The sequence below is a fragment of the Corvus cornix genome, chromosome 2, assembly GCF_000738735.6.
Source record: "Corvus cornix cornix isolate S_Up_H32 chromosome 2, ASM73873v5, whole genome shotgun sequence".
NCBI lineage: Eukaryota > Metazoa > Chordata > Aves > Passeriformes > Corvidae > Corvus > Corvus cornix.
The window spans coordinates 153935252-153963023 of record NC_046333.1 but is presented as its reverse complement, the minus strand read 5'-3'; the positions used below and the strand labels follow the sequence as shown (position 1 = coordinate 153963023).

The window sequence follows — 27772 nt, the reverse complement described above, 5'->3', positions numbered from 1 at the left end:
TTCCACCTCCCTGCCACATGGACACCTTCCACTGGACCAGGTTGCTCCAAGCCCCATCCAGCCTGGCTTTGAACAGTGCCAGGGATGGGGCAGCCACAGCTTCTCTGGGCAACCTGTGCCAGGGCCACACCACCCTCACAGGGAAGAGTGTGTCCTCAATATCTGATTTCATCCTCCTGTCAAAGTTGCCTCCTGTCCTCTAGGTAAATTCCAGTATAAAGCATCGACAGTTCTAGGCAGGATCTTGGTAGGACGGATTGTGTGACAGGGTAAGGGGGAATCTCAGAGTTAAAACAATTCTGAGCACTGAGGCTTTAGCAGGCTGATTTGTTAATGTCTGGGGAAAAAATTAAGAGAATATTTGGCCAAACATGAGCATGTCTGTTAGAAGATGAATCCTATCCCATATTTCTTGGATATAATTCACTTATTTTCCATCACCTGTAAGGGGGTGCAGATAGGCACATTATACATACACATTTGGTCACTGACCCTTGAGGAGTAATCCTGGTTCTGAAACTTGGGGGTTTTGGGCCAGTCGAGGTGCCTTTGGGCATCTAAGGTACAGCAGGTGTGACACCAGCCCTGCAGAGACTCACAGCCTCCTCAGCAGCTGCTGGAGGCCAGGCCAGGTACCTTCGGGCATCCCAAGTGACATGGAGTGCCTCTGTGTGAACACCTCAATTGCTGCCCTGGCTATGGTTTGTTTGCACTTTATTTATAGTGACTTTCCCAAGACCTAAGGGCTTGGCAATGGGAAGAAGGAGATTTCCCCCCTTGCTGCCTAATTTACTTTCTGGAATTTTTCTTTCCTCAAAGCACCAGGACCTTGGCTGCAGGATCAGTGGGGATGTTGCCAGTGTGCTCAGTGGTCTGAAGAATGTCTCAGGTCCTGTATCAGCGTGTGCTGCTCAAAAAAACCCAGCTTAAAACAGTTGCTGGATTTTTTTTCCCAGGTCATATAGGCAGGATGTAGCAGGATTCCTTTCCTTTCCTGTCCAGTGCCAGCGAAGTTCTTGCCCACTCTTCCTGGGAAGCTTTTTCTGATAAAATTGTGGCTACTGAAGCCATGGAGGACATTGGTGATGTGCTTGAGCTTTTCTGTTCCCTTGTGGAGGTGCACCACAGGGTTTTTGGACTAAGGGACTTCAGGGCCTTAGTTTTTCAATAGTGTCATGAAAACTGAAGGAGGGATGTTCAGGGGTCCCCTCTGGCCAAACATGTCAAACATCTGCTCACAGCTGCAGGGTGCTGGGTTGACACGAGCTCTTCTCCTGTACCCACTGATGGTTTAGTGCCTGAGCTGTAACTGGACACAGAATAACTTGTTACCCATTTTAAAGAATATTTGTTACCCATTATAAAGACCCCCAAGCGAATTGCCACACCCTGTTCTTTTTAGCATCCTCATTTTTCCCTCGATTCCTCATTACTCGTGTCAGAAGATTTTGTAAACTGGGACCAGCAATTAAAATAAAATTAAATTCCTAATTAAATAAAATAAACAAGCATATAAGTAAGTAAAATTCTCTATTCATCAGTAGTTACAGGCTGAAAATCTACATTTCGGATATTTTCAGTTTGTGATTCAGTTTCTTTGACAGTTGTGATGGTTCAGAATTCCAAAAATACAACATTTGTCTTTTTCTGAAAGAAGCTGCAGGAAATAGATTTGCAGGTGAAGTTCAAACAAGGAGCCAACTCCTGCTTGGAGGCACAGAATCACAGAATAAACTGAGTTGGAAAGGGCCACAGGGATCATCGAGTCCAGCTCCTGGCCCTGCACAGGACTATCCCCAAGACTCACACTACGTGCCCGAGAGTGTTGTCCAAATGCTTTTTGAACTCTGCCAAGGAGCCCGTTCCAGTGCCCAGCCACCCTCTGGGTGTAGAACCTTTTTCTTATATCCAGTCTAGCCCTCCCCTGATCCAGCTCCAGCTGTTCCCTTGGGTCCTGTCACTGGTCACCACAAAGAAGAGATCGCTGTCTGCTCCTCCTCTTCCTCTCAGGAGGAAGTTGTGGAGTGCAATGAGGTCTCCCTCACTCTCCTCCAGGTTGTTTCAGGTGCCCCTGATCAAGGAGAATCCAGCCATCAGGGAAGAAAGAGTACTTTCTGTAACTAACTGATGTGTCCACTCTCCTGTCCCTCTGAGGGGAAACCTGACATGGTGTTCCCTTACTCCTGTTAAAAGGAACCAAGGCTTAAAGCACGGAATGCCCTACAAAAAACATGGAATACACAGTTCCGGAGTAAAAAAATAACAAGGCAATGTGGCACACTGAGTGATCCATCTCCTGTTTCCTGAGGCACGTGAACTGGTCCTCCATCAAATCCAGCCTTGCGCTGGGATAATGGACACACACGGAATGGATCAAGAGTAGTTAAGAGAGAAGTGAAAAGATAGGAGTTTAAAAGCCAGTTGTGTCTTAGAAACCTCCTTCTGGCACACAAGTATCAGTCAGAAATGGTATGTGATTGCTTCCATCTGATTTGGAGAGGAATTGCTTTCTAAAGAGTGGGTGACTTGGTGCAGAAGTGGAGAACCAGCCTGGCAGTCAGCAGCTTCATGACACCAAATCTGACCCAGTGCCTCAGGGCTCTGCCAGCTGCAGACAGGTGATCCCAGGAGCTGGAACAGACCAAAACAAAATTTTTAAAAATCCATTAACTAAGTGCAGAATCCATCTGAATTCAGGGAGATGGGCTGTAGCAGGAGAAATTTTATTTATTCTTTGACCTGAACTCAGCTCACGCCCACCAAAGTGACAAAAGGTCATAAATAACCTTTGGGGTTCTAGGTAAATTCTTCCCTTCTGCTTTACCTGACAGGGAAGGATTTTGGAAGATTAATGAAATATCCGTAATTTTGTGTGTGTGTGTGTGTGTGTGTATATATATGTACGTATGTGTGTGTGTGTGTGTGTCTGTATGTGTGTATAGGTATTTATTTATTTATTCACTTATATGTATAAACCAGCATTTTTCATGCAAACTGAGAATTCATCAACATGGTATTGTTCTTGTTGCAACCCAGGGAATTAAAGGATGCCAACAATTAATGGAATCATGGAAGCACAAGATGGTTTGGGTTGGAAGCTCATCTTGTTCCTCCTTCTTCCACTAGACCAGGTGGCTCCCAGCCATGGAACACGTGTAGAGCTGGGGCAGACACTTACAGTGGCATAAACACAACTTCTGGTTTTTATTTCACAGTTCTGAGTCGCGGGTCTATTTTGGAGGAAATACTGCCCACCCCCCCCAGATTAAGTGCAGAGTTTTCCACGTCCCCTCCAAACATCCCTTGCAGGCTTCCCTGAACATCCCTGCCAGACCAGCAACCCACCACTATTGCTGTGTTCAGTGGTACCAGGACACCCTCCAGCTCCATATCCATGTTCTCCCAGTGTCTCAGGGAAACCCATGATGATCACTTTGCTTTCACATCAAATTTACTTCTTCACTGGTACCATTTTTTCCTGCTTACTCACAAATATACTCAGCACCACAAACACATGGGGAACTCAAGTGACTCCTGATTGTAAAACCTGGGAGCAGAGCCTGACCCCCATCTGGCTGCACCCTCCTGTCAGGGAGCTGCAGAGCAACGAGAGAGTTCTCCCAAATCAGCCCAGGTGAGCACAGGTGTTTCCTGATGTCCCTTTGAACCTACCACCTGCCAGGTTAATTTTCTGCCTGTTTAGTCCTTGTCCTGGCAGCGGAGATGCCCTGGTCACAGTTTGTAGATGTCTTCTCTAGGCTGAGGAGTCAGAGTTCAGGTGCCACCTTTTTTTGGGATGCGAGGAGTAAAACGTCCCTATCCCCAGGCCACTCTGGCTGTGAGTTCCTCCTGAATCTGTGTAGTGCTGCTGTTCTCTGTGGTCCTACCAGATAACAGTCAGTACTACCTGGTGCTTCTTTAAAGCTCAATCTTCTCCATCTTCATTTTTAACTGTAGTGAAATAATTATATTAATCAATATAAAATTGTTTCACCACTTGACCAGTATTTTTCTGCTGCTGTTTTGATTGTCCAGCAGTATCACAGGGTTCTTCTGATGCTTCTTCCTTCTAGCGTTGCAGTTGGTTCTTTGACTGTCACTCTCCTGTCTCTGAGCACTGTGAGCAGTTTGCTGTGTGATCATTGTTCCATCGTGGCTTATATCTGGATGAGTTGGATACAAAAAGACCATTTTGTTCCACACCCTTGCCATGGGCAGGGGCACCTTCCACCAGAGATACATAGTGGAGTGCTCTGTACTTGAAGAGGAAAAAGACAGAAATTAGAATTAGTGGGAAGATAAATGCAGACAATCCAGACTGTAAAGGCAGCTGCATATGAGGACTATAAAGATGATTATCTGTTGCAATACATCACACATGGACCTGTTGGATTTTCCTATTCTTATATTAAGACCTTTTTTCCTGTTGTACCATGCAGCTCCACCAGGAGTTTCAGTTTGGAGCAGGAGTAGCTTGTGGGAGGTTGAGGCAGGAGTAACACAGCACTGCTCTGCTAGGCAGGTGGTCGAATAAGAACTTGAAACTTGTTTATCCTTACAGTTCTTAATGAGAGTGATAGTCTGAGTCTAAAGTCTTTATCTTCCTCCCAGTCCATGGCAATCCCTCCCATTTTTGAAGCAGAAGTGTTGGATGGCAACAACGACAGCAGCAACCCTCACCTTCTGAACTCACTCAGTAACATAACTTAGCAGGAGTCACTCACTCTTTTGGGGATCATGAGGAAGTCTCTGCTGGCACCTCAGTGGTGGGGTGCAGGAAAAGAATGTTCCAGCATTGACATTAGTTCAGAGTCTGAAGCCAAAGTGCTTTGAGCAATTTGTGGATCAGTCAGATATTACTGTTGTGGTACAACAAGCTTTTCTCTCAAAAATGGGGTAAAATCAGATTTGTCTATAGTCTCAAATAATTGATCCCCTATAGACAATTATCAAATATTGCATGTGAGTCCCTTCAGCTCTGTTTTTTCTCAGCATGAGGAGACTGGAAAAGTGATCACATCCCTTGTTTATTTATTTCTTCATTCATCTCATGAAGACTCCTCTGCCTTCTGACTGTTACACCAGCAGGACATCCCTATACTCACCTGCACCCATGCACTGCCTGCTTCTGTTCACATGCTGAGGTGGCTATAACACCCGATTTGTAAGGATCCAGAGGGTGCCCTTGTATTCAGGCATGCACTTTTGGTTTAGGGCCACATTACACATGGTAAATAACTTTTGTAGCATTTGGAAAGTAATTTTTATGGAGTGTAGATAATAACTACCTACAGCTTTGCTCTTGACTTTAAAACAAATGATAAATTTAAGCCTAGCAACCAGCAGCCTAAAAGAGAAAGTTGGGCATTCTGTTGGATGCATGGGCCTTGCTTATCCCAGGACTGCCTGGTTGATCTGTTGCTTATTTTGGCCCAAAACAGTTAACTTTGTGAAGGTAATGGTTAAGTGACTCACACCTTTGCCTGATTTTAGGCTCCCGTGCCTTTGGATTGAACTTTCTGCAGCATTGCTCCATGTGCTTTTAATCTCTTCCCTTTGCCTTTGCTCTGTGAGGAAGATGTGTCACTGTCATGACACCGCTCCTATGGATGTTTTTTCTTTCCCTCCAGCTTTCCCTCCCCTCATGGCTCGTCGGTCCCAAAGCTCCTCACAGGGGGACAACCCCCTCGACCCCAACTACCTTCCCCCCCACTACAAGGAGTATTACCGCCTGGCACTGGATGTGCTCACAGAGGAGGGCAAGGAGAGTTACCAGCGCTTCCTGGCAGAGGAAGCGGCCCCCGATTTCCTCTGTGGCTCTGAGGTAGATCACATAATCCAGAACCTCCAGAAGCCCCAGTACGCCAACCAGGAGGGCAGCACAGACACTGCGGGGGACAATGACATGGACGGATCCTCCGGGACTTACTGGCCCATGAACTCAGATCTTGCCGTTCCTGAGCTTGACCTGGGCTGGCCGATGGTCTTTGGGTTCAGGGGAACAGAGGTGACAACACTGGTGCAGCCACCCCCGCCAGACAACCCCAGCATTAAGGAGGAGGCTCGCAGGATGATTCGAGCAGCACAGCAGGTAAGAGAGGGAGAGCCCAGCTAGAGCAGAGGTAAAATCACACATGTGCCAGAGAAGCATCAGAATAGAGAATCATAATGGAGTGGTTGGAGTCAGAGGGACCTTAAAGCTCCTTCAGTTCTCCCTGCCTTGCCATGGGCAGGGACACCTTCCACTACACCAGAGTGCTCCAAGCCCCATCCAACCTGGCCTTGAACACTTCCAGGGATAGGGCAGCCACACCTTCTTGGGGCAGCCTGTGCCAGGGCCTTATCCCCCTCACAGGGATCAATTTTTTCCCAATATCTCATCTAACTCTGCCCTCTGGCAGTATAAAGCCACTCCCCCTTGTGTTGTCACTCCAGGCCCTTGTCCAAAGTCCCTCTTGAGCTCTCTTGGAGCCACTTTAGGCCCTGGAAGGGGCTGTAAGGTTTCCCTGGAGCCTTCTCTTCTCCAGGCTGAGCAACATCAGGTCCTCTGCCAATTCCCTTAACTTTGCTTCCAGAACCTGACAAAGGAGCAGGATGATTCAAATCCACCACTGACTGCACCAAAGCTTGTCTCTGCTCTGCTCTCGTGGCACGGTGTCCAAGGCCATGCTAAAATACACCAAGAGCTCACAGAATCCCAAAACAGTTGAGATTGGAAGGGGCCTCTGGAGCTGGTCCTGTCCAGCCCCCCTGCTCAGAGGACGTCGATTAGAGAGGGTCACTCAGGCTGTGTCCTTGAGCATCTCCAAGGGTGGAGACTAAACCTTTCTGGACATCCTGTTCCCATGTTCATGGTCTCCTTACAGTCCCAGAGGCTTTTCTGTAACTGAACTGTAATTTCCTGTGTTTCAGTTTGTGTCTTGTCCTCTCCCTGGGTACCACTGAGAAGAGTTTGGCTCCTTCTTCCTTACACCTTTTCCATCAAGTATTTATACTCACAGAACTGGGAAGGACAGGAAGGTAGACCTGTGAAGCTGCTTCCCATATAACCAGCACGTGGATGCAGCTGAATAGTGGCTGCCTGAATGTTGGCCAGGAAATTACCTAAAAATGGCATGTGGATGCTGGAGTGGGGGGAGCAGCTCCATACACCATCTAGTGTCATTACATGGCCAAAAAATTCATGGAATCATTGGATTGATGAGTCGGGGAACAGCCGGGGAGGTTTCCCCTCACCTGCATACACAGAACATGCACCTTCCTGGACAGAAACTCACTGTGTTCGGGGCCCACAGTGCTTAATGGAACCTTTAATTGGGATGTTTCCTGTTCCAAAAGGAAGTTGGAATGAAAGTTCCAGTTTCAAAAGGAAGCCGAGATGGGGACAGTGCAGCTTTGGGGTGTGAGAAGCTGGGAAACATGGTTGGTCAGGGCATGAGCCAGCACAGGTGGCTGACGTGTCTCTGCATCCTGTCTCCAGGTGGTGGCCATTGTGATGGACATTTTCACGGATGTGGATCTACTGTTTGAGGTGCTGGATGCTGCTTCTCGCCGAGTGCCTGTCTACATCCTGCTGGATGAAATGAACTCCCAGCTTTTCCTCGATACAGCTGCCAAGTGCAGAGTCAACCTGAACTACGTGGAGGTGAGCAAAGACCTGCCCTACCTGATTGTGTCCTAAGGGGGATGTCTCCTGGGACACAGAGGGCTAGTATGGCAGGAAACACCTGAGAAAGGGGAGAATGGGCCATAGGTTGGTGAAAGATCAATGTGAAGAAAATGAGATCTGGCACGACATGGGGTGAAGGCTGAAGACACACTGAGAAAGGGGTTTGTACACCGCTGTGTCTGCAGGCAGAATCACTGGAGCTGGAGGATAATCCCGGTGGCAGGATGGAGGTTAAAAGGAGACAGGGAAGGAGGGGCAGGGGAGGGAATGAGGGTCCCATCTGAGTCAGTGCCTTTCTGGTTTGCAGTTCCTGAGGGTGAGGACGGTGTCTGGCCCAACCTACTACTGCCGCACAGGGATGTCCTTCAAAGGGCACCTGAAGGAGAAGTTCTTGCTAGTGGACTGCATGGTGGTGCTGAGTGGCAACTACAGGTGAGGAGCCCTGCCGTGGTACCTGTCCAGTTTGGAGACAGAGATGCTCAGGTGCTTTGTGCAAGGGGCTGGCTGCAAAGGTGCTCAGCTCCCATCTGATCCATTCTAGGGACAATCTGCCATAGCATAAGGAGTGTAAGATTTGCATCTTAGTCTGGACCAAATGAACTTTGACCTCCACTCATAGAATCATCAAATCACAGAATGGTTTGTGTGGGAAGGGACTTAAAGCTCAGCTTGTTCCACCCCCACAGCCCCACATGGGCAGGGACACCTTCCACTAGACCACGTTGCTCCAAGCCCGTCCAACCTGGCCTTGAACATTTCCAGGGATGGGGCAGCCACAGTTTTCTCTGGGCAACCTGTGCCAGAGCCTCACCGTGCTCACAGGGAAGGATTTCTTCCCAATATGTCATTTCATGGAATTCTAGAACTGGGTTGAAGGGACCTTAAAGCCCACCCAGTCTCACTCCACTGCCACGGGCAGGGACACCTTCCACTAGACCAGGCTGCTCCAAGCCCCATCCAACCTGGCCTTGGACACTTCCAGGAATGGGGCAGCCATAGCTTCTCTGGGCAACAGAGAGATGGATGGTTTTAGTGGTGGGTGGTTTTAGTTAGGACTGAGATCAGCCATTAACCATCCTTTTGGGAATAACAATCTTACTAGCTAAGGTGTTCATTTTTGGCAGAATAAATGTTTTTAGTGAGTTCCTGTAGAAGAATTTCTCCTTCACCTATTAAAAGGGTGATGGGATAAACACCTGCCATGCTCTAAGAATGTAATCATAAAATCACAGAATGGTTTGGGTTGGACAGACCCTAAAGCTTAATATGGTTTCTCCCCGTGCTGTTGTGTAGTAGAAGGCAAGGAGACTTTCTACTAGACCAGGTTGCTCAAAGCCTACCATGAGTTACTTCTCATGGTGGAAGATAAGCAAATAGAATAAAGGGTATTTTTAAATGAATTTTATGAAGAAAAAAGTTACAAGAATCTGACTAAAGTGCACATTCCTTGATAATAAGATTCCACCTTGGGTTTTTTTTCCTGATGTTTGGAAAGAATTATTCACACTTGATGCTGTACCAAACAACTGTTCTGATTGGATCATTTTTGGTTTACGAGAAGATCAAGTTAATTGTTCAGGACTACTTCTGACATGCTCTCATGTGGTTTGGACTTTCAAATACTGTATCATTTCTGAAGTGGGAAGTTGTGGAAGTGTTCAAGATTAGGTTTGACAAGGCTTGGAGAAACCTGGGCTAGTGGAAGATGTCCCTGCCCATGGCAGGGGAGTGAAAAAAGATGTGATGGTCCCTTCCAACCCAAACCAGTGTGGGATTCTGAGGGACAGGCTGGTGAGTTGGTAAAGCCGCATTCTGGCACTTCCACATGGATATCAGGGACAAAAATTTTGTTCACTGAAGGACACTGAGCAGCAATTTTTCAGGAAAAGTACTCCATTTTGCAGTAGCGGTAGATACACCATCTAAAGAAGTCCTTCAGCCCAGGCAACCCCAAACCAGGCTTCCTTCACATAAAGAATTAAAAAATCCGTGGGGGGAAAAAAAAAGACAGTAATTCTAAGGGTTTTGGTTAACCCCAGCAGGCAGCCAAGCCTTACAAAGGTGTCCCTCATGATTCCCAGCAGAATGTAATAGAGAATCTTAAAGGTGAGAACACTCCTGGGTTGTGATACAGTTTAACAGCTACAGCAAACCTGCACACACAGGCAAGGCAAAATAAGGGGTCCCTTCCCTGCTTCCCGTCGGTCAGCAGATGGGGGAAAAAAAGCAGAACTTGACTTGGGAAGATGAACTCCATAACACTGAACATCTTCCTCCCTCATTTCCAGCTCAGCTCCTTCTGTTCAGTTCCCTTCAAACTGTGTGGGTGAAAAGGTTGTAGATTGTGTCACCCCAGGATTGAGATCCTGAATTTGTCTTTTCAGAGGTTCCTGTCAGCACATCTCCCCAGTCTTTGGGGTCCTGGGACTGGTTTCACCTGCCAGGTGCTGAGGGTACACACTGACTGGTGTCCAGGTCGTTACTGACAGTGTTAAAGACAGGAACATCTACTTCACATAAGGATTATCATCAGCTCGCACTCTGGGGGACACATCTGACTGGCTTTTTAGAACAGAAATCATTTATTGCCGTGTAAAATTCTCTGCAAAGATGTGATCCCAAATCAATCTGTAACTGTGAGGTTTGGGAACAGTCATGTGTAACAAGTACCTGCAGGGGACTTTTCTGCCGTTATTTTCCCCTATTTCTGCCTGAGCAGAAAATTTAGAATTTGCTTCAGGTGAGCAAATGCTTTAATAATGAAAATAGGTACAGCTGAGTTACTCGATGGTAATACCCTCCATCACTTCTGTTCTCTCTGTAGCTTCATGTGGTCCTTTGAGAAGATTCACAGGAGCATTGCGCACATCTTCCAGGGCGAGCTGGTGGCCAGCTTTGATGAAGAATTCCGCATTTTGTTTGCACAGTCAGAACCTCTCGTTCCTCCGGCCAACGTTTTGGCAAAGGCAGAGAACACGTTCGCCATGGCTCCCTTTGGCAATAACATGCCTTTCTTTCCCAAAAAAGGCCCCCTGATGTTCCAGAGGGATGACAGTCTCTTCCCCTCCTTCATGGACAGAGTGGATCCGGACAGGTACTTCCTCTCCAATTTTCGACGAGATGACATGCTGCGGCACACTGTGGAGGGCTCAGCCATGCGGATGTATAAAAAGGTGGAAATGGAGAATTCCCAGATGGATCCAGTCAGGGGTTTCCTCCGTTCCAAGCAGCTGGAGTTGGATGCTTTTAAGAGACACAGTTTTGCAGAAGGAACGTTTGAAAATTTTGCTTCTGCCAAGCAGTACACCCGGCAGATGTTCATGAACAACATGGACGAGTTCAAAATCCAATCCAGTCATTTCCAGAAGGACCAGTTCTACCAGTACCAGTTTGAACATCCCCATCTTTCTGGCAGACCTCAGGGATTCTTTGAGAGGATTCGAGGGGGGAGGCCAGGATTCAATGAACTGGAAGACTATGGAGAGGGACCCCGATACCCTGAACTGGAACCCAGTTTCCCACAGGAGGGTTTCCCCTTACGGCTGGATTACGTACCCTCAAATTCTTCCAGGGAGGTGAGACACGGCTCTGACCAGCTGAACCCTGCGGGCAATGGCCCAATGGGAATGATGTTACGGAGGCAGAATATAGGACAGAAATTCATTTGCCAGACTTCTCCCACGCAGAAGCAGAGCCTGGAGCAGCGCCTGTTCCTACAGGACAAGGATGAAGACCAGGATGACGACAAGAACACACAGGAAAACAGAACAGGGTTACGGAACTGGAGGATTTCTTCGTACCTCAGTGCGTACCAGTCTGAACCAGATGAAGGGCTCCCGATGCCGATGGAGTCCGAGGCATATAACGATGCTCTTGGGGATCCCCTCACAAAGCACCCCACTGACCTCGTCCCAGCCTTCAAATCCCCCATGCCTTTCAATAGCAAGCCACTGGGAATTGACAGTGCTAAAGAATCTTCAGATCCTGATAGAGCAGGTGAAGAAACCTCAATAATGAAACCAGATGCTTTCAGGTCCAGGATAAATCCCTTGATCCAGAGGAGCTCCAGGCTCAGGTCCTCTCTGATTTTCAGTGCTGCCAAATTAGATCAGCCCAACACCACAATAGAAAAGGTGCAGATGATCCAAAAAGAGCAAATGTCCAGTGAGTTAACAAAGGACAATGAAACCATCAAGACGGCTGCCTCCTCCAAAGTGGCTGAGCTGCTGGAGAAGTACAAAGCTGTGGGCAAGGACACGGAACGGGGCACAGTCACCCACACCAAAGCTGTTTCAGGTTACCTACAGGAGGAATCACAGAATACGGAGAAGAAATGTACCAAATCTGTGCAGTATAAGATTCTGGAGAGCAGGGTGCTGGACTCCAAAGACTCCTGCAGTACTTACAAAATGCATGGAGAGTTGGACAGAGCATTTGGAATGGCCTCATCCACCCCCCAGCTTGGGGACGCGTTGAGTAAAGATCCCCTGGCACATCTTGGCACTAAGGTGGACAAGCTGTCATCCCGGTTTTACCCCATTGAGAACAAACCTGCTCTTCCAGAGAAAGAGAGCCTGATATTTGTAGGAGACACTCAGAAATTGGCTCTTCCAGAGAAGAAGGACAGAGTGACCTTCAGAGAAGACACTCCAAAATTAGTCAACACAGAAATGAAGAAACCACAGGTTAGGACAAGTACTACATCCTCAGTTGTAGAAAGCCTGTCTAGAAGTCAAGGGTCTGACAGTTCTCTCAACAAATCTGAGGAAGACTGTTCAAAACAAGATCAAAATCCCATGGAGTTTTTAAGAAAAGGGTCACTACGGCTGAAGCAGCTTTTGAACCCAAAAGGTGAAAAGAAATTGGAGGAGGAACCTGCTTCTGAGAGCGGGAAGTGTGACAAGCAGGCAGTGGTGCTCAAACGATCGTCCATAGGGGACTGCCAGGAAGCGATGGAGGAAGAAAAATCCCACAAATTCACAGCACCACTCCCCCCCAAGAGCAGCCAGACAACACAAGGGAGGTTCCCTTCCTCCACAGCCAACATCCTGTACAGCAGCAACTTGCGTGATGACACCAAGGTGATCCTGGAGCAGATCTCTGCCAATAGCCAGAAGAACAGAGCTGAGCTGGCCAAGCAGCTGCCATCCACCAGCAACCCTGACCTCTCCAGGTCAACCACAAGCTTGGAAAGAAAAGGGGAAAAGGAGAAAAGCTGCAACATCCACAGGTCTGAGAGCTTTGGGAGCCAGAAACGGAACCTCCAGCGGCAGCCATCGGAGGATAGAGACACCCTCCTGAAAAAAATGGAGAACATGCGGAAGGAGAAGCGAGTCTACAGCAGGTTCGAGGTGTTCTGCAAGAAGGACGAACACACAAGTCCGAGTGAAGAGGAATATGACACAGATGCCAAAGACAAGAAAATGGGAAAATTCATGCCCAAAATCCTGGGGACCTTCAAGACCAAAAAATGATTCTAGAAATCCTATTTAATTCCATTTAATCACTGACTGTCACAGGGAAACAAGGAAGAAACTTGTCTATGACGGCTACAAACCCCAATGGCAAGGCTCTTCTTGATTAGTGAACAGAAATGTATCCAGCATGAGCCTCCCATGGCACAGTTTGCTCAGTAAAGTCAGGTGGTATCAAACAACCTTATCACAGTATGTTCCAAATAAAATAATTAAAATGCCAACATGCTTAAAGCACAGAAGTCTCTTTTTTTAAAAACAAGTCTCTGTTAAACCCAAGGAATATTTTCAGCAGACAAAACTATTCCAATTTCGGAAAAGAATTAAAAATAGAAAATGCAATACTTGAGTTTGGGCCAGAAAAGATAAATACATACAGACACACATACACACAAGTATTAACTGGAAAAAGTATTTAAAGCCCAGTGGTTTCTCAGGTAAAGTTACTCTTTTTCTGTATCTCACAATGAATCAGACACAGGAGGTACCTTTTTGAAGGTTTACAGACAAAAAAACAGTTGTAACCAATGTTTTGACCTAATCTGTGGTTCTGATCTCCAGCAGCACAGGCCCAGCTTTTCTATTTACCAGTTCCTGAGCCTGCAGGGTCTGGTTTGCTTGTGGTTTGTTCCTTTGTGTATAGGGAATTACTTGCTTTAGGGGCTGAGCCAAAAGAAGCTGCTGAGGTACTATTGATGGAGAAGGGCTTGGTTTTAGGATGCCTTTTCAGGTGAGTCTGAGTTTAAATAAGCATCTAAAATAAAATCCTGCCTTGGCCAAGTAGTGACTTCCTTGACAGTGGAAGTCACTCTCTCTTCACCTTCCAGTTCATGAGGGAACAGGTCTGGACCAGCATGAGCAGCTGACAGAGCTTGGGAGGGAATAACAATCATTTATCACAGGTAGAGTAAAACTTCAGAGACAGAGACAAGGGCTTCAAGTTAATGAGGAAAACATATCCAAAATCAGCATTGAAACAGGAATATAAAGTTTCCTGTAGTCCCACTGTAGACTGGCAACACCTTCACGATGTCTCAGCAATAGTATCTCATGAAACTTTGCTTTCTGAAAGCAAAAACAGTAAAAATGACCAATTATTCATTGAAGAAGACAGCCCTACCAATACGCAGTTTCGCTCTCAACACAGCAAATGCTGCTTGAAAAACAAAGATTCTCTGTGGTGCAATATAAAGTATTTATTTTAAAAATACTTACAATATTACACACTAGAGAAGCTGTTAAGTATTGTAGAAGAACCCACCTTTATTTCAAATGCTTTTCTAATTGATTTTAACAAAACCAGACCATGATGGATTCTGTTCATGTAGCCCAGAAGAGTCATAGAAATGAGTGAAGGGCTGTAAGATTATCTGTGAAGAGTTAGGTCTTCATGGTGTTCAGAGAACAGTTACCTGTTCTGCTCAAAAAAATATCCACCATTTAGGCAGACTGCTGACGAATCCTAGAATGGGTAGGAAGGGACCTTTTAAAGGTCACCCAGTCCCAACCCCTGCGTGCTGTGGGCCGGGGGCCGGGACACCTTCCACTAGACCTGGTGGCTCCATGCCCTGTCCAGCCTGCCCTTGAACATTTCCAGGGATGGGGCAGCCACAGCTTCTCTGGGCAACCTGTGCCAGGGCCTCCCCACCCTCACAGGGAAGGATTTCTTCCCAAATTCCATCTAACCCTGCCCTCTGTCAGTGGGAAGCCTTCCCCCCTTGTCCTCTCACTCCAGGCTCTTGTCCAAAGTGCCTCTCCAGCTCTCCTAGAGCCCCTTCAGGCACTAGAAGGTCTTCTCAGAGCCTTCTTTCCTCCAGGCTGGACACCTCCAATTCTCCCAGCCTATCTCCAGAGCAGAGGGGCTCAAGCCCTCAGAGCATTTTCTTGGCTTTGCACTTGGCCTCGTTGAACTTCAGGAGGTTCCTCTGGACCCTGAATATGTCTAAAAATCACTCAAGTATCAGAATATTGCAGTTTTCTGTGTTTTTTTGCAATAATTCAAAGAAGGAGTATGAACTGACAGCATTCACTGTTCTCACAGTCTGAGAGCAAACATGCGGTGTCCTTGTCTGCTGAGACTGGAAGGCAGAGGGGCTGGACTCCCTTTCCTATTAGCTTGTCCAGAGGAAAGGAGGACATTGTCCTATGCAGTGAATAAAGCATTTCCTCATATTTTGCTCTCCCCTGCTGCCCTTGTTTAGTGAGGGGCTGAGGGATGAGCTGTACTTCACCTGTCTGGAACATCTCCACATTCACTGCTCAGGGTTTTCAGAGGCCTTTGCTATTGGAAGACTCTGCAGTGCAGATTTACTGATGGTTCCGTAGGCCTGGGAGTAGCTGCCCATTGATGCCCTTGGATCACCTGCAGCTCCCACGTTTGCAGTGATCTGAAACATCTTTTTACTGGGCTTTACAAGGGGACGAACATCTTTGCTGTTACACTGAGAGTTTCTGGGATTCTGTGTGAGAAAGAAAAGCCAAGGAAAGTTAATAACCTGGAATCAGCTTTCTGGAATGCAAATAGGACACAGATTGGGCTTTGGTCAGCATTATCCTCTCAAAAAACAAACACAAACTCAGGGCATTTGTAGGCTGATCTTCTCCCTCTTCTCCTCTTCCTGTCACAGAAAGTTGGTCACAATTCCCTAAAGATTCTTCCAAATGCATTGGTCATGTGTACACCTGCATGTGCAGCAAGCTCCACAATCCCATCTTGGGGAATAAATGGCTTCTCTCACTCTCAAAACATTTTGGAAGGGATTCCAAATCAGAGGGGCTGAAAGGTGGGTTGCAAGTGTGCTACTGGACATACTTGAAAGTTTCTGACAACCTGGGCTAGTGGAAGGTGTCCCTGACCATGGCACAGGGGTGGAATGAGATGAGTTTTTAGGTCGCTTCCAACCCAAGCAGTCTGTGATTCTGTGATTCTATGAATCTGTGGTTCCTCCTTCCGTACTCTTCTTCTGTCATAAGCTTCCTCCCATCACTTCTGCAGGTGCCAGCAGTCACCAGGCAGCAGACAGCCAGCTCAGGAAGAAAAAAAGGCAGGAGCAAGAGGTCATTAAAGAACGCAGTGAGAGTAAGGACTTTTGCAAGGAAGCATGGCCAAGAAGGGAAGAGGGAGGAGCAGAGAGGACAGGACTGACACCTTCACGGCTCAGCAACAGCAATTCATTAGAAATGCAGAAACATGAAATCACAGAATCACTGAGGCTGGGAAAGCCCTCTGAGGCCACTGGATCCAACTGCTCCCCCAGCAATGCCAAGGCTACCACTAATCCATGTCTCCACATGTGCCGTATCCACACAGCTGTTAAATCTCCCCAGGGATGGGGACTCCACGCCTGCCCTGAGACAGTCTGTGCCAGGGCTGGACAGCCCTTTGCAGGTGGGTTTTTTCCAATATCCAACCTAAACCTCCCCTGGAACCACTTGAGGCCATTTCCTCTTATCCTGTCACTTGCAGAGCCCGACCCCCACCTGGCTGCACCCTCCTGTCAGGGAGTTGCAGAGAGTGAGAAGGTCCCACCTGAGCCTCCTTTCCTCTACAGCTACTGCTGCTGCTCCAGACCCTCCCCCAGCTCTGTTCCCTTCTCTGGACACACTCCAGCCCCCACAATGTGGCCCCTCCTTTCTTGTGAGGAGCCCAAACTTGTCCCCAGGATTGGAGGTCCCTCAGCAGTGTCCAGCTGAGGGACCAGCATAGGGGACAGGTACTGCCCTGGGCATCTGACCATACCGTGGCTGGTACAAGCCAGGCGCCACTGGCCTCTTGCCCACCTGGGCACACCTAGGCTCATGTTCAGCTGCTATCATCAGCACCAGTAGGTGACCTTTTCCAGCGTTCCAGCCACTCGGCCTGGAGCACTACAGGGAGTTGCTGTGACGCAGGTTACCACAAGTAAGGGTTAGAAGTTAAGCTACTCACATTGTAAAGGCTCTGCACACTGGTAGGAGAGAGCCGAGTGTTTGGCTGTGTGATTTGTCTCCCTAGTTTCCCATTGTTGGGGATTCTGGACTGTTGAGGTGGTGCAGAACAGTTCCTGATCCCAGCACCAGGATTTGCATTTCCTGCAGAAGGAAAAACATGAGAGAAAGTAGGAAAATTGGAAGAACACAGAACACATTGACTGAGGCAGGAGCAGTCCCATACTCAACACTCATTCAACAATGTTTTGTTCTCATGTCATTTCCCTCCCACACTTTCACCCCCTCATTTTACCAAATTCAAACTTGCATCAGTTTGCAAATTCCCTTATTTCTTTTACACCACTCGTTCTCTCTTCCCCACAACAATACCCCAAGGGGCATTATACCTCCCGGTGTAGGAGGGTGGTACCTACTCTGCACAGTGGTGTGTGTGATGGGGTTGTACATCATCACACTAGTCTGTGACCTCTGACACACAGTTCTGGCCAAATCCTTGCTCTGGCTGGATCCTATTGGCTGGACCCCAGCTGTGGCTCCAGTGTGCACATGTGAAGGGTTTAGAAGAGGGGGTGTTGGTTCTTGCTGGCCTTTCCTGGTAGATACAGCCACTGAGCTGAAACCTGAGAGAAGTGTGCTGGATTCAGACTGGCTCAGCTGAATGTTTTCTCTCTGCCCTTGCTCCTTTGGAAGGCTCTTTGACTTCTTTTCAAGGATCATCTGCAGAACAGAAAAGCAGGTTAGACTTAATGCAGCAATACAGCCGAAAAATAAAACATCAAAACAAAGAGGAATACTTAAAAATATCTGCAGTTTATTTTACAGGGTAAGTAACAAGTATAATAGATGATCTTTAAAGTCCCTTCCAACCCAAACCATTCTGTCTTTCTCAGACATCATGCTTCAGAGATTTTTCTTTGCCATGTGGGAATTTAACATGTAAAGGTCTCTCAAAGATTACGACAGTATGGAACTGGCCAATCAAACACCAAGGTGTAACTGGGCCAGCAGGTATCAAAAGCCCAGGAGAACACAAAGACAAGACAATGACAGAATTCGTTAAGTGTGCGCAAGAATGGCAGGTTACCTGGAGGATTAGGATTTGGGAAAATAGGATGAAAGTACCTCATATAATTTATTTCGATATTCTGCCACAGACAGCTGGACATCATCACCCAAAGGAAGGATCACATCAAAATCCAAAGAGGGCTCCCTAGAAGGACAGTGGAATCTGAGGAAATGAGAACACATCATGTAATTCAATGACTGGAAACAGATTATTAAAATTTAAACAGGATAGTTAAACAATCTCACGTAAATAGAGTTGGAGAAAAAGAATTAGCTTTGCCATTTTTTCTGTAACGCATTTAAAGAAAATTTTTGACAAGAGCAGGTTTGTAATGTCTCAGAAGACATTGGGGAAGCTCCATACCGGTGTCACTCTCACCTGTTCACATAAGGATGCCGCAGAGCCTCCTCTGCTGTGAGCCGTTTGTCAGGGTTAAATACCAGAAGTTTCTTCAGCAGATCCAAGGCAGGCAATGGAGTAGAGGATGGGAAAATCTCCTCAAATGCTACTCGCTGCCTAGAAGTCAGAAAACAATGATACGAGCTCTCAGTGTCTTAATTCCCAAGTGAAGGCAGGAATGACAGTTCTGGGGTCAAGGTGACAACAGACACGAGTTCACTCACAAAGTGTGTGTCATAATCACTGAATCCTAGAATGGTTTGGCTGGGAAGGGACCTTAAAGTTCATCACTTTCCAGCCCCATTATCCCACAAATCTAGACCTGAGATCATAGAAACATACTTCTCTGTAATTTACAGAGAAAATCTGGTTTTGCATTTTGAAATCCTAAATATAATTGTGAACATAATGAAGACGAAAGTATCTTGAAAAAATCAGTTTTAAGCACCAAATCTTACTCATATTTTAAATAATTTCTATTTAAGGAGACAACTTAGAGCCCGCCCCTTCCAGTGCCATAAGAGGCTCCAAGACAGCTGGAGAGAGACTTTGGACAAGGGCCTGGAGTGACAGGACAAGTGGGAAGGGCTTCCCACTGCCAGAGGGCAGGGTTAGATGGGATATTGGGAAGAAATCCTTCCCTGTGAGGGTAGTGAGGGATTGCAATGATTTCCTGGAGAAGCTGTGGCTGCCCCATCCCTGGAAGGCCAGGTTGGATGGGGCTTGGAGCAACCTGGTCTAGTGAAAGGTGTCCCTGTCCATGTTGGGGGGTAGAATGAGATGATCTTTAAGGTCCCTCCCACCCAAACTATTCTGTGGTTCCATGATTCCATGGTCCTACATTAGATGATCCAAGACACACGAACACCTCAAGCTTACCGGGAACTCATGTGGTTAATAACTGAGGCCTTGTACTCTGACTGCAGAGCCAAAATATCTGCAATAATAAAAAGATACTGTTACTGCCAAGATGAGGATTAGAAGAGCTACACAGTTTATGAAGGAAAGCAAATATTTGATATTAACATAGGAAATTATCCTCATAAAACTCAGTCAGAGATCTATGGAAGGGGGATGGAATATTTACTTACAAATTTTCTAAGCTGATTTTTGAATTCCTATTTATAAATCATACACTTCATAAACTTGCACTCTCATAGCAACAGATGCAGAAGCACCAGGATATCTGAATTTCTTATTTTCCTCTGACATTCAAGATGAAAACTTTCATTTCTTTGGAAAGGTGCCAGAATGAATAAGAGATACATTCTTCCCCGACCCAGCCAGGCTGCTTTCTTCCACTCTTAACCCTTTCTCTAGACACCTTTCCCTGCAGCAGAGTCCTACCTTCTGGGGACGGAGCAGGGATGACCCTCAGGATCTGCTCTATTTGATTCATTGTTGATGTCCCAGGAAAAAGAGGCTTTCCAAGCAGCATCTCGCCAAGAATACAGCCAATGCTCCACATGTCTACACCCTTAGTGTAACTACAAACAGGAAGAGAACAGAGGTAGGATTAAATCAAGCAAATATTTTCCTGTACCTGGTATTCACATCACCTACATTGATTTATTTGCTAGAGAGCATGCTTGGTGACTTCTCAGATGTAAATGCTCACAGGTTTGAACTATCAGTTGAGTAACATTTGGGTATCATGAGACTGGCATGCGTGAAACAGAAAGGAGATTTATCTTACTCAAAGTCTAGTCTAAGAAGCCATAAAAGGAAATACATTACAGGAAAATGCCAGAACAAAGTAATATATTAAAGGTAATGCCAGAACAAGGTTTTATAGCCTTTTCATATGACCAAGAATGAAGATACATGTTCTTTGGAAACAATTGACTTTGGTCATAATGTATGCACAAAGTGTTACAATTACTTAAGAACTACATTTTTAAGCAAAGTAAATGCCAAACAATGGGTATAGGACAGTTTGCAAAACATCCACATTTAAAATTCGGGATACTACCCCAGCATCTATTTATTTACTTTTCTGGTTTTCCATAAGCCTGACTGACAGGTACTTGGTTCAAAATCTGATTAGGGAATATTTCATGAAGGTCTATCAAAAAACACTGCTTCAATTTGGAAAAGAGGACTTAAGTTCTCAAGCAAATTTTATAAAATTATGGGTTTAAGGGAGAAGAAGTAAGTCTGGTGGGAGAAAGGGTGACAAACAGATGAACTGCTCATGTACATACACTCACAGTCTAAGGGCACAAGAAGGCCATGTACATGTTCATGAGAGGTTTTTATGTCACAGAAGTTTAACTGTGTATTGAGCAAACAGACTGGTGACATGACACTGAAAATTAAAAAACTGAAGACTTTTAGACAAAAAAATTTGCAAGTGGTGAAGTCCCAGGCTCCCATCCCTTCACTCACTTGCGAGAGGCCAGTAAGATCTCGGGGGCTCGGTACCAGCGTGTGGCCACATACTCAGTCAGTGCAGGGGTGGGCTGGTCCTCACTCAGCTGGCACAGGGAACGGGCTAGCCCGAAGTCACACAGCTTCACACAGCACTGTGCATCCAGCAGGATATTGGAAGGCTGGATTGAACACAGGAGAATTAATTAGCCTTTTACTCTCTGAATAGCAGAAGATTATTATCAAGGTTGTTTTACTAGTCTCGTATATTTCTTCATACTTTTCCTATGGAGTCAGGCTGAGACAGCTGGGGGTATTCACCCTGGAGAAAAGGCTCAAAGGAGACCTTAGAGCTCCTTGCAGTGCCTAAAGGGGTGCCAAGAGAGCTTGAGAGGAACTTTGAACACGGGTCTGGAAGGACAACACAAGCAGGACTGGCTTCCCACTGACAGAGGGCAGGGATAGATGGGATATTGCAAAGGAATTCTTCCCTGTGAGGGTGGTAAGGCCCTGGCACCAGCTGCCCAGAGAAGCTGTGGGTGCCCCATCTCTGGAAGTTTTCCAGGCCAGGTTGGACTGGACTTGGAGCAACCTGGGATAGTGGAAGGTGTCCCTGTCCATGACAGGAGGTGGGAACGGATGGGCTTTGAAGGTCCCTTCCATCCCAAATCAGTCTGTGATTTTATTTATTGTTCAACACAAAACTGGAGTGAAGGATACAGACCATGACCAAAATGTACCTTCTGATCCCTGTGAATAACATTCCCTGAGTGGATGAATTTAGTTGCCCTCAGGAGCTGGTAGACAATGTAACACTTGTGGATGTCTTTCAGCAAATTCCCCTTCTTAATCACAGCATGTAAATCTGTCTCTGTAATACATTATACCAGTAATAGATTTACATCAGTAAATATCAGTAGTATCACAAACATTCATATATATCATGTATATCACACCACTATCAAAGTGACAACAAGGATAACTCCTAAGAGAGGCTGGGTTTAAATGGCTGCTGCAATACTGAGTCTCACCCATGGACTCGAAGATGAGGTAGATGTCCTTGTCATTCTCTGCTTGGATAACATCGAGCAGCTTGATGATATTTGGATGTTCTCCAAATTTCTGCACAGGGAAGAGACCCAGCTGTCAAATTCACGTGTTTTGCTTGTGAATCATAAAAAGGACAATAACCTATTTCCATCTGTATTACTGTCTAGAACAAACATTAACATGCTGTTTCCTCCATTAGGCTTCTTCTGAAATAAACTTAAAAAAAGGATTCAAGTTTGTTCCATAGTAGGAAACCAGTCAGTTAATGAAAAAAATAATCTCTGTTGAATGAGACATTTATTCTAAAACTCCCTCTATACCATTTATAATGAAATCCAGCCCCCTTTATGCACACACATTTCCTACTGAACCACAGAATTTTTGTGGCATGCAAATAGATCATAGTTGCCATCAACATTATAGTTAAAAACCCAAACACCACCAGAACATGTCGATCTGAGGGCTGGCTCAGACACTCACAGGCTGCGTTGAGGAACTGACTGCATGGAGATCAGACAGCACCCAGAGATACCTGAACACAGCTATCACACTGCAGGTGGAGTCCATCCTCACATTTTTGCAGACTGACAATCCTGATGGGATCATTAAGTTCATCCCCAGCTTTAACAGCTTTTATTTCCCACTTCTGTGCAGCCAGGGACACAGTAAACACTTCATAATAGACCAACATTTTATAATGCATAACATCTAGGAAAGTTCACAGAACAACACGTTCACCTGCAGCAACCTGTGAAAACACACTCACAAAGCAGTGATACTCAGCCAGGCCACCACACGCTTTGTTTTCATTGTGAGGAGAACAGTCAAAATACCCATCCAAATGATCTAAAGAAGGTTTTTACCCAAAAGGGGATATTGTTCTAGAGATGCAGCTAAATCTTGACAGTGTTACTTGAGTACTATTTAAGAAGGAAAATTCCAGTGTCTCACACTGCCTTGCCCTGGAACTGATAACAGAAAGTCATGAAAAAATTTCAATCTGTACTGAAAAAAACATGTTACCTTGAAAAAAACCTTGTCAGGGCCAGTTCTATTAATCTTTGCTTAATGAATAATAATGCTACTAACATACTTACCAAAATGACATTCTAAAATTGGCCTAAAATGCACCTGGAGATCTACAACTACACTGAACAGCAAACACAAAACCTGCAAGCAATGACCAGAGCATCAGAGAATCATTCATACCTCCGATTCTACAGCAACTTCTCAATTAGAATAATTGAGATACATAATATAAAACAATAACCTAGTCCATCAAATGGCCTTGTGATAAATTTCAAGACAGAACAAAGCAATTATTATGCGCGGACAAACAAATTAAGACAAACACCCAGTTATGAATAACAGAGCATTTTTCACATCTTTTCCTTTCTGAGCCCTCAGTCTTGAACCACAAGAAAGAGTTTTAAAATAGGAGGGGAAACTAAAATTCTTAAAGTCTATTGAGCACCAAAAGTCATGGAAGTACGGGCTGAACGGCACATTAACTTTGCTCTCCCTGCCCTCCACTGCCAAGTGACTCCTTCTTTCCTTCAGAAGCCTGCTCCTCCTACATCCATCCACTCCAGAGTTCTGCACTTTCAGAGATGATCTAACAGGTAATTCATTTCTAAGGAACTGTTTCTATTTTTAGCTTTAAAGTCTGCAGCTTCTATTTCAGGCTTCAAGAATGACTAAAAAGTAAAAAAACATAATCTCTTTCCTACTTAAACTTGGCAGTCTTAGGAAATACCTCTTCTATGAGCCCTGCCTCACTTGTGTCCTTAGCAAATCACAAGTTATAACAACATTATTCCAAAATATTGATGTTTCTACATGGTAAGGCTGAGGAGGAGTGGACAGATAATTGGAATGCCACTGATAAGGTCAATTATATCAAAACAAGAGTAGTCTTAAGTTATTCCTTGCAGAACTTCCCTTTTTAGTTTTGGTTCGATTATTTTAAGTGATTAAATTGCTTACCGCATGATGGAGGAAAACAATTTTGGCATGTAAATCCCTCTCCCACCCCAGCCCCTCCTCCAATCACGGCAGTTAAAACATAAGAGAAACAGTTTCTATCCACAAAGAAGCAAGAAGTGACAGAAGGTACAAGTCAATGTGTTGATGCTGCAGCAGACACATTGCTAAAAGTGGGGAAAGGGCAGGAAAGAGTAAAAACAAGCCCAAATGGAGAGTGTTTCATTCAGGTGGGTTCACGCTGAAAGGCCCTTTGCCAAGATGGTGCAGAAAAGAAATTAGAGTTATCAACACTAATCAATGACCCCTGCATTTTGGAAAACAACGGGAACAAAATACTTAGAGATCAGACATAATAAAAAATCAGAGAAGAGGAGGAACGTTACCTGCAGGAACATAATCTCTCGAAATGTTCTCTAGAAATAAAGAATAAACAGTTTATTATCACTTCAAGAGAATGGCAGAACAGAGATGCACTTCAGTGACAGGGTTAAATCCACTCCTCTTTGTACATGCCATGGTACACAAAGCTTGGTATTTATTGCTTGTTTTTATCCCAATATAGCTGCAGACTGTATTGTTACATGCATAATTATCATCTTTCAGAGACAAAAATCCTGAAAATACCTATGGAATCCCACCACATCTCGGAACACATCAGGACAATAATTTCTCACCTGAGCATCTGTTCTGTTTCTGAAAGCATCAAAAATCTTTTTAACAGCAACTGTTTCTCCTGTCTTGCGGTCAATTGCTTTCCAGACAATGCCATAGGCCTGGGGAGAAACACAGGCAGGTGAGCAGTGTGCTGACACCTGCACGCAGCTCAGGCCTGAAGTGGAACCAGAATGTATTCAACGAGGGACTGGAATCAGAGATGATGGAAGCTACATGGAAGAGAGCGATTAGAGCAAGGAGCCACTCTACTCAGGAGACTGAGAGAGCTGGGGCTGTTCAGCCTGGAGTAGAGAAGACTGCAGGGAGACTTTAGAGCTCCTTCCAGTGCATAAAGGGGCTCCAAGAGAGCTTGAGAGGGACTTTGGACCAGGGCTCAGAGTGACAACACAATTTGGAAGGACTTCCCACTGCCAGAGGGCAGGGTTTAGATGGGATCTTGGGAAGAAATCCTTCCCTGTGAGGATGGGGAGACCTGGCACAGGTTGCCCCAAGAAGGTGTGGCTGCCCCATCCCTGGAAGTGTCCAAGGCCAGGCTGGATGGGGGCTTAGAGCAACCGGGTCTAGTGTAAGGTGTCCCTACCCATGGCAGGAGGTGGGATTCAGTGGGTTTTAAGGTCTCTTTCAACCCAAACTATCCTGTGGTTCCATGACTCTATGTATTGGAGAGCAGCCCTGAGGAGAAGGACTTGGGGGTGCTGCTGGATGAAAAACTGGAAATGAGCTCACATGCACTAGCAACCCAGACAGCCAACCATATCCTGGGATGCATCAAAAGAAGGACAAGCTGGGCATCAGGCCCAGCCAGTTCAGGGTTGTGACAGGCAGGTCCTGCCTGACCAACCTGATCTCCCTCTGTGACAGTGTGACCTTCTCAGTGGCTGAGGGAAAGGCTGTGGATGTGTCTGCCTGGACTCGAGTAAAGCTCTGACACCGTTTCCCACAACATTTTCCTGGAGAACCTGGCTGCTCCTGGCCTGGACAGGTGCACTGTTTGATGGCTCATGGCAGGGCCCAGGGAATGGTGGGCAATGGGGCTACATCCAGCTGGGGCCAGACACCAGTGGGATTCCCTAGGCTCAGTACCGGGGCCAGTCCTGTTCAATGTCTGTATCAATGCTCTGGACAAGGGGCTTGAGGGCACCTCAGCCAGCTCACAGAGAACACCAGGCTGGCCAGGAGCATGGATCTGCAGGAGGGCAGGAACCTCTGCAGAGGGGTCTGGAAAGGCAGCATCGATGGCCCTTGCACCGAGGCCAGTGGTGCAAGGGTCAACAAGGCCAAGTGACAGGTCTTGCTCTTGGGTCACAACAACTCCATGAAACACGTCAGGCTTGGGACAGAGTGGCTGGAAAGCTGGAAAAGGACCTGGTGGTGCTGGTGACAGTGGCTGAATATGAGCCCAGGTGTGCCCAGGTGGCAAGATGCCAATGGCACCTAGTTTTTGGCAGCCATGGTGTGGGTGGCAGGTCAAGAGAGATAATTCTTCCCCTGTATTTGACTTTGGTGAGATTCCCACCTGGAGCACTCAGTACAAGAAAGATGCAGATCAGTTTGAGCAGGTGCAGAGAAGGGCCATGGAGATGCTCCGAGGGCTGGAGGCCCTCTGCTCTGGAGCCAGGCTGAGAGAGCTGGGGGTGTTCAGTCTGGAGAAGAGAAGGCTCAAAGGAGAACTCACTGTGGTCTTTCAATACTGAAGGGGGGTTGGTAAGAAGGATGGAGAGAGACTTTTTACTAAAGTCTGTAGTGACAGCATCCCTGCACCACAGAATTGCTGAGGTTGGAAAAGCCCTCCAAGACCATTGGGTCCAACCACTAACACAGCACTGTCAGATCCAACACTAAACCTTTTTTTTTTTCCAATTAAAAGCTGTGCTGTCTGTTAAGGGAACAGGAACTTCTCCCTGAGTTTTCCCTATTCTGGATGACTGTGATACTTGCAAATGATGACTGCTCAGTCTCACTTGTGGTACAGATCCAGTTTTTTTATTTTAGGCATAGATTTGAATCTTGACTTTCCACAGTCTAGGAGCTGCTTTACCTTTGGACAACGGGATCGTATCCCACGCAGAAATGCCCATTTAATGTTTAAATACTTGCACAAAGCAAAAAAGCTGCAATGTGTGATTCTAGTGATTAAATAGTCATGTAACGACACCAAGGCAGACGTCCCAGTGACATCTGTAGTCCTGGAGCATGGGATCAGGACCTTTGCCATGCATGAGGAAGTACAAACACTTAGGTAAGTGCTACAGTACTACTCTGCTGGCAACTGGGAAACAGCTTCAAGTTGTGCCAGGGGAGGTTTAGGCTGGATATTGGAAAAAACCCTCCTGCAAAAGGCTGTGCAGCCCTGGCACAGTCTCAGAGCAGGGGTGGAGTCCCCATCCCTGGGGGGATTTAACAGCCGTGTGGGTGTGGCACATGGAGACATGGATTAGTGGTGGCCTTGGCATTGCTGGGGGAGTGGTTGGACTCAACAGGCTCAGAGGGCTTTTCCACCACAGTGATTCCTTGACTCTGTGAAGATAATGAGGGAAATACTTAAATGCTTGTATCAATGCAACTAAGTGATGGCAAAGAGCTGCCAGAATAGAAAAGCAGATAACTGGGGAGGGTTTAGAGACTGTCTGAGGAGACATATCTTAGAAATTACCATTGGCTCATGTATAAAAATACATGTTATGGAGAAAATATGACGATGCACCATGATCTGAAGTGATGGGGTTACAGTAAATGTAGAAGGATTTGGCAGGCACAAAGAGAATGTACTTTGAGACTCAGATCCATTTTACTATTTATTCTTGAGCTCTTACAGTCCCCCGGAGTTCCCCTGGGTCACCTGGAGCTCCCACGGGGCCCTGAGCGACAGAGTTCCCACGGGCGCCTGAACTCCCAAACACGCCCTCAGCTCCCCTGGGCCGCCTGAAGCTCTCACAGTGCCCTGAACTCCACACGGGCCCCCCGAGCTCTCATGGGCCCTCCCAGCTCCCGCGATCACCCCAGCTCCTACAAGCCAGCCCCCCCGCCAGGCACTCACCCCCTTGCCCAGGCGCCTCTTGATCTCGTATTTGCGGCACACGAGCGGCTCCACCTCGGGCGGGCTCATGGCGGCACCTCCCTGTTGGCTCCCGCTGCCATGGAAACTGCCCCACG

The 27772-nt window shown here is 46.4% G+C and overlaps 2 protein-coding genes across 8 annotated transcripts in view; one reads left to right on the top strand and one right to left on the bottom strand.

Annotated features, from left to right (window-relative positions):
- Positions 1 to 13380, top strand: part of FAM83H (family with sequence similarity 83 member H) — a 25357-nt gene extending 11977 nt beyond the window's left edge. For both annotated transcript variants that reach the window (XM_039548820.1, XM_019281096.3), the window contains exons 2-5: positions 5631 to 6091; positions 7481 to 7645; positions 7977 to 8101; positions 10494 to 13380. In XM_039548820.1, coding sequence (XP_039404754.1) covers positions 5645 to 6091; positions 7481 to 7645; positions 7977 to 8101; positions 10494 to 13143 — 3387 coding nt within the window. In that variant the 5' untranslated portion in view covers positions 5631 to 5644 and the 3' untranslated portion in view covers positions 13144 to 13380. The remainder of the gene's footprint in view (positions 1 to 5630; positions 6092 to 7480; positions 7646 to 7976; positions 8102 to 10493) is intronic.
- Positions 1199 to 27772, bottom strand: MAPK15 (mitogen-activated protein kinase 15). 6 transcript variants are annotated; one of them, XM_010391413.2, is made up of 14 exons: positions 27657 to 27772; positions 24619 to 24717; positions 24328 to 24357; positions 21940 to 22030; positions 21649 to 21779; positions 20927 to 21090; positions 19886 to 20025; positions 19418 to 19475; positions 18518 to 18655; positions 18196 to 18301; positions 17487 to 17790; positions 17072 to 17214; positions 15375 to 15602; positions 14124 to 14208 (listed from the first exon to the last, which is right to left on the bottom strand). In XM_010391413.2, exons 1-13 carry the CDS (start codon positions 27723 to 27725, stop codon positions 15396 to 15398), a joined length of 1680 nt encoding a protein of 559 aa, XP_010389715.1. In that variant the 5' UTR covers positions 27726 to 27772; the 3' UTR covers positions 14124 to 14208; positions 15375 to 15395. The 6 variants fall into 6 exon arrangements, with proteins under 6 accessions (XP_010389722.1, XP_010389719.1, XP_010389715.1 ...); XM_010391420.4 differs by lacking the exons at positions 14124 to 14208; positions 15375 to 15602 and adding an exon at positions 1199 to 4253; XM_010391417.3 differs by lacking the exon at positions 15375 to 15602 and having other exon boundaries at positions 13153 to 14208.

Excerpts from the sequence above, each read along its gene's own strand:
- MAPK15 (XM_010391413.2), bottom strand. The coding sequence starts at position 27,725 with ATGAGCCCGCCCGAGGTGGAGCCGCTCGTGTGCCGCAAATACGAGATC. Across the intron at positions 22,031-24,327 it reads GAGAGATTATGTTCCTGCAG|AAATTTGGAGAACATCCAAA; the intron begins GTAACGTTCCTC and ends TTCCCTGTGCAG. Across the intron at positions 15,603-17,071 it reads GTGTGCAGAGCCTTTACAAT|AATCCCAGAAACTCTCAGTG; the intron begins GTGAGTAGCTTA and ends TTTCTCACACAG.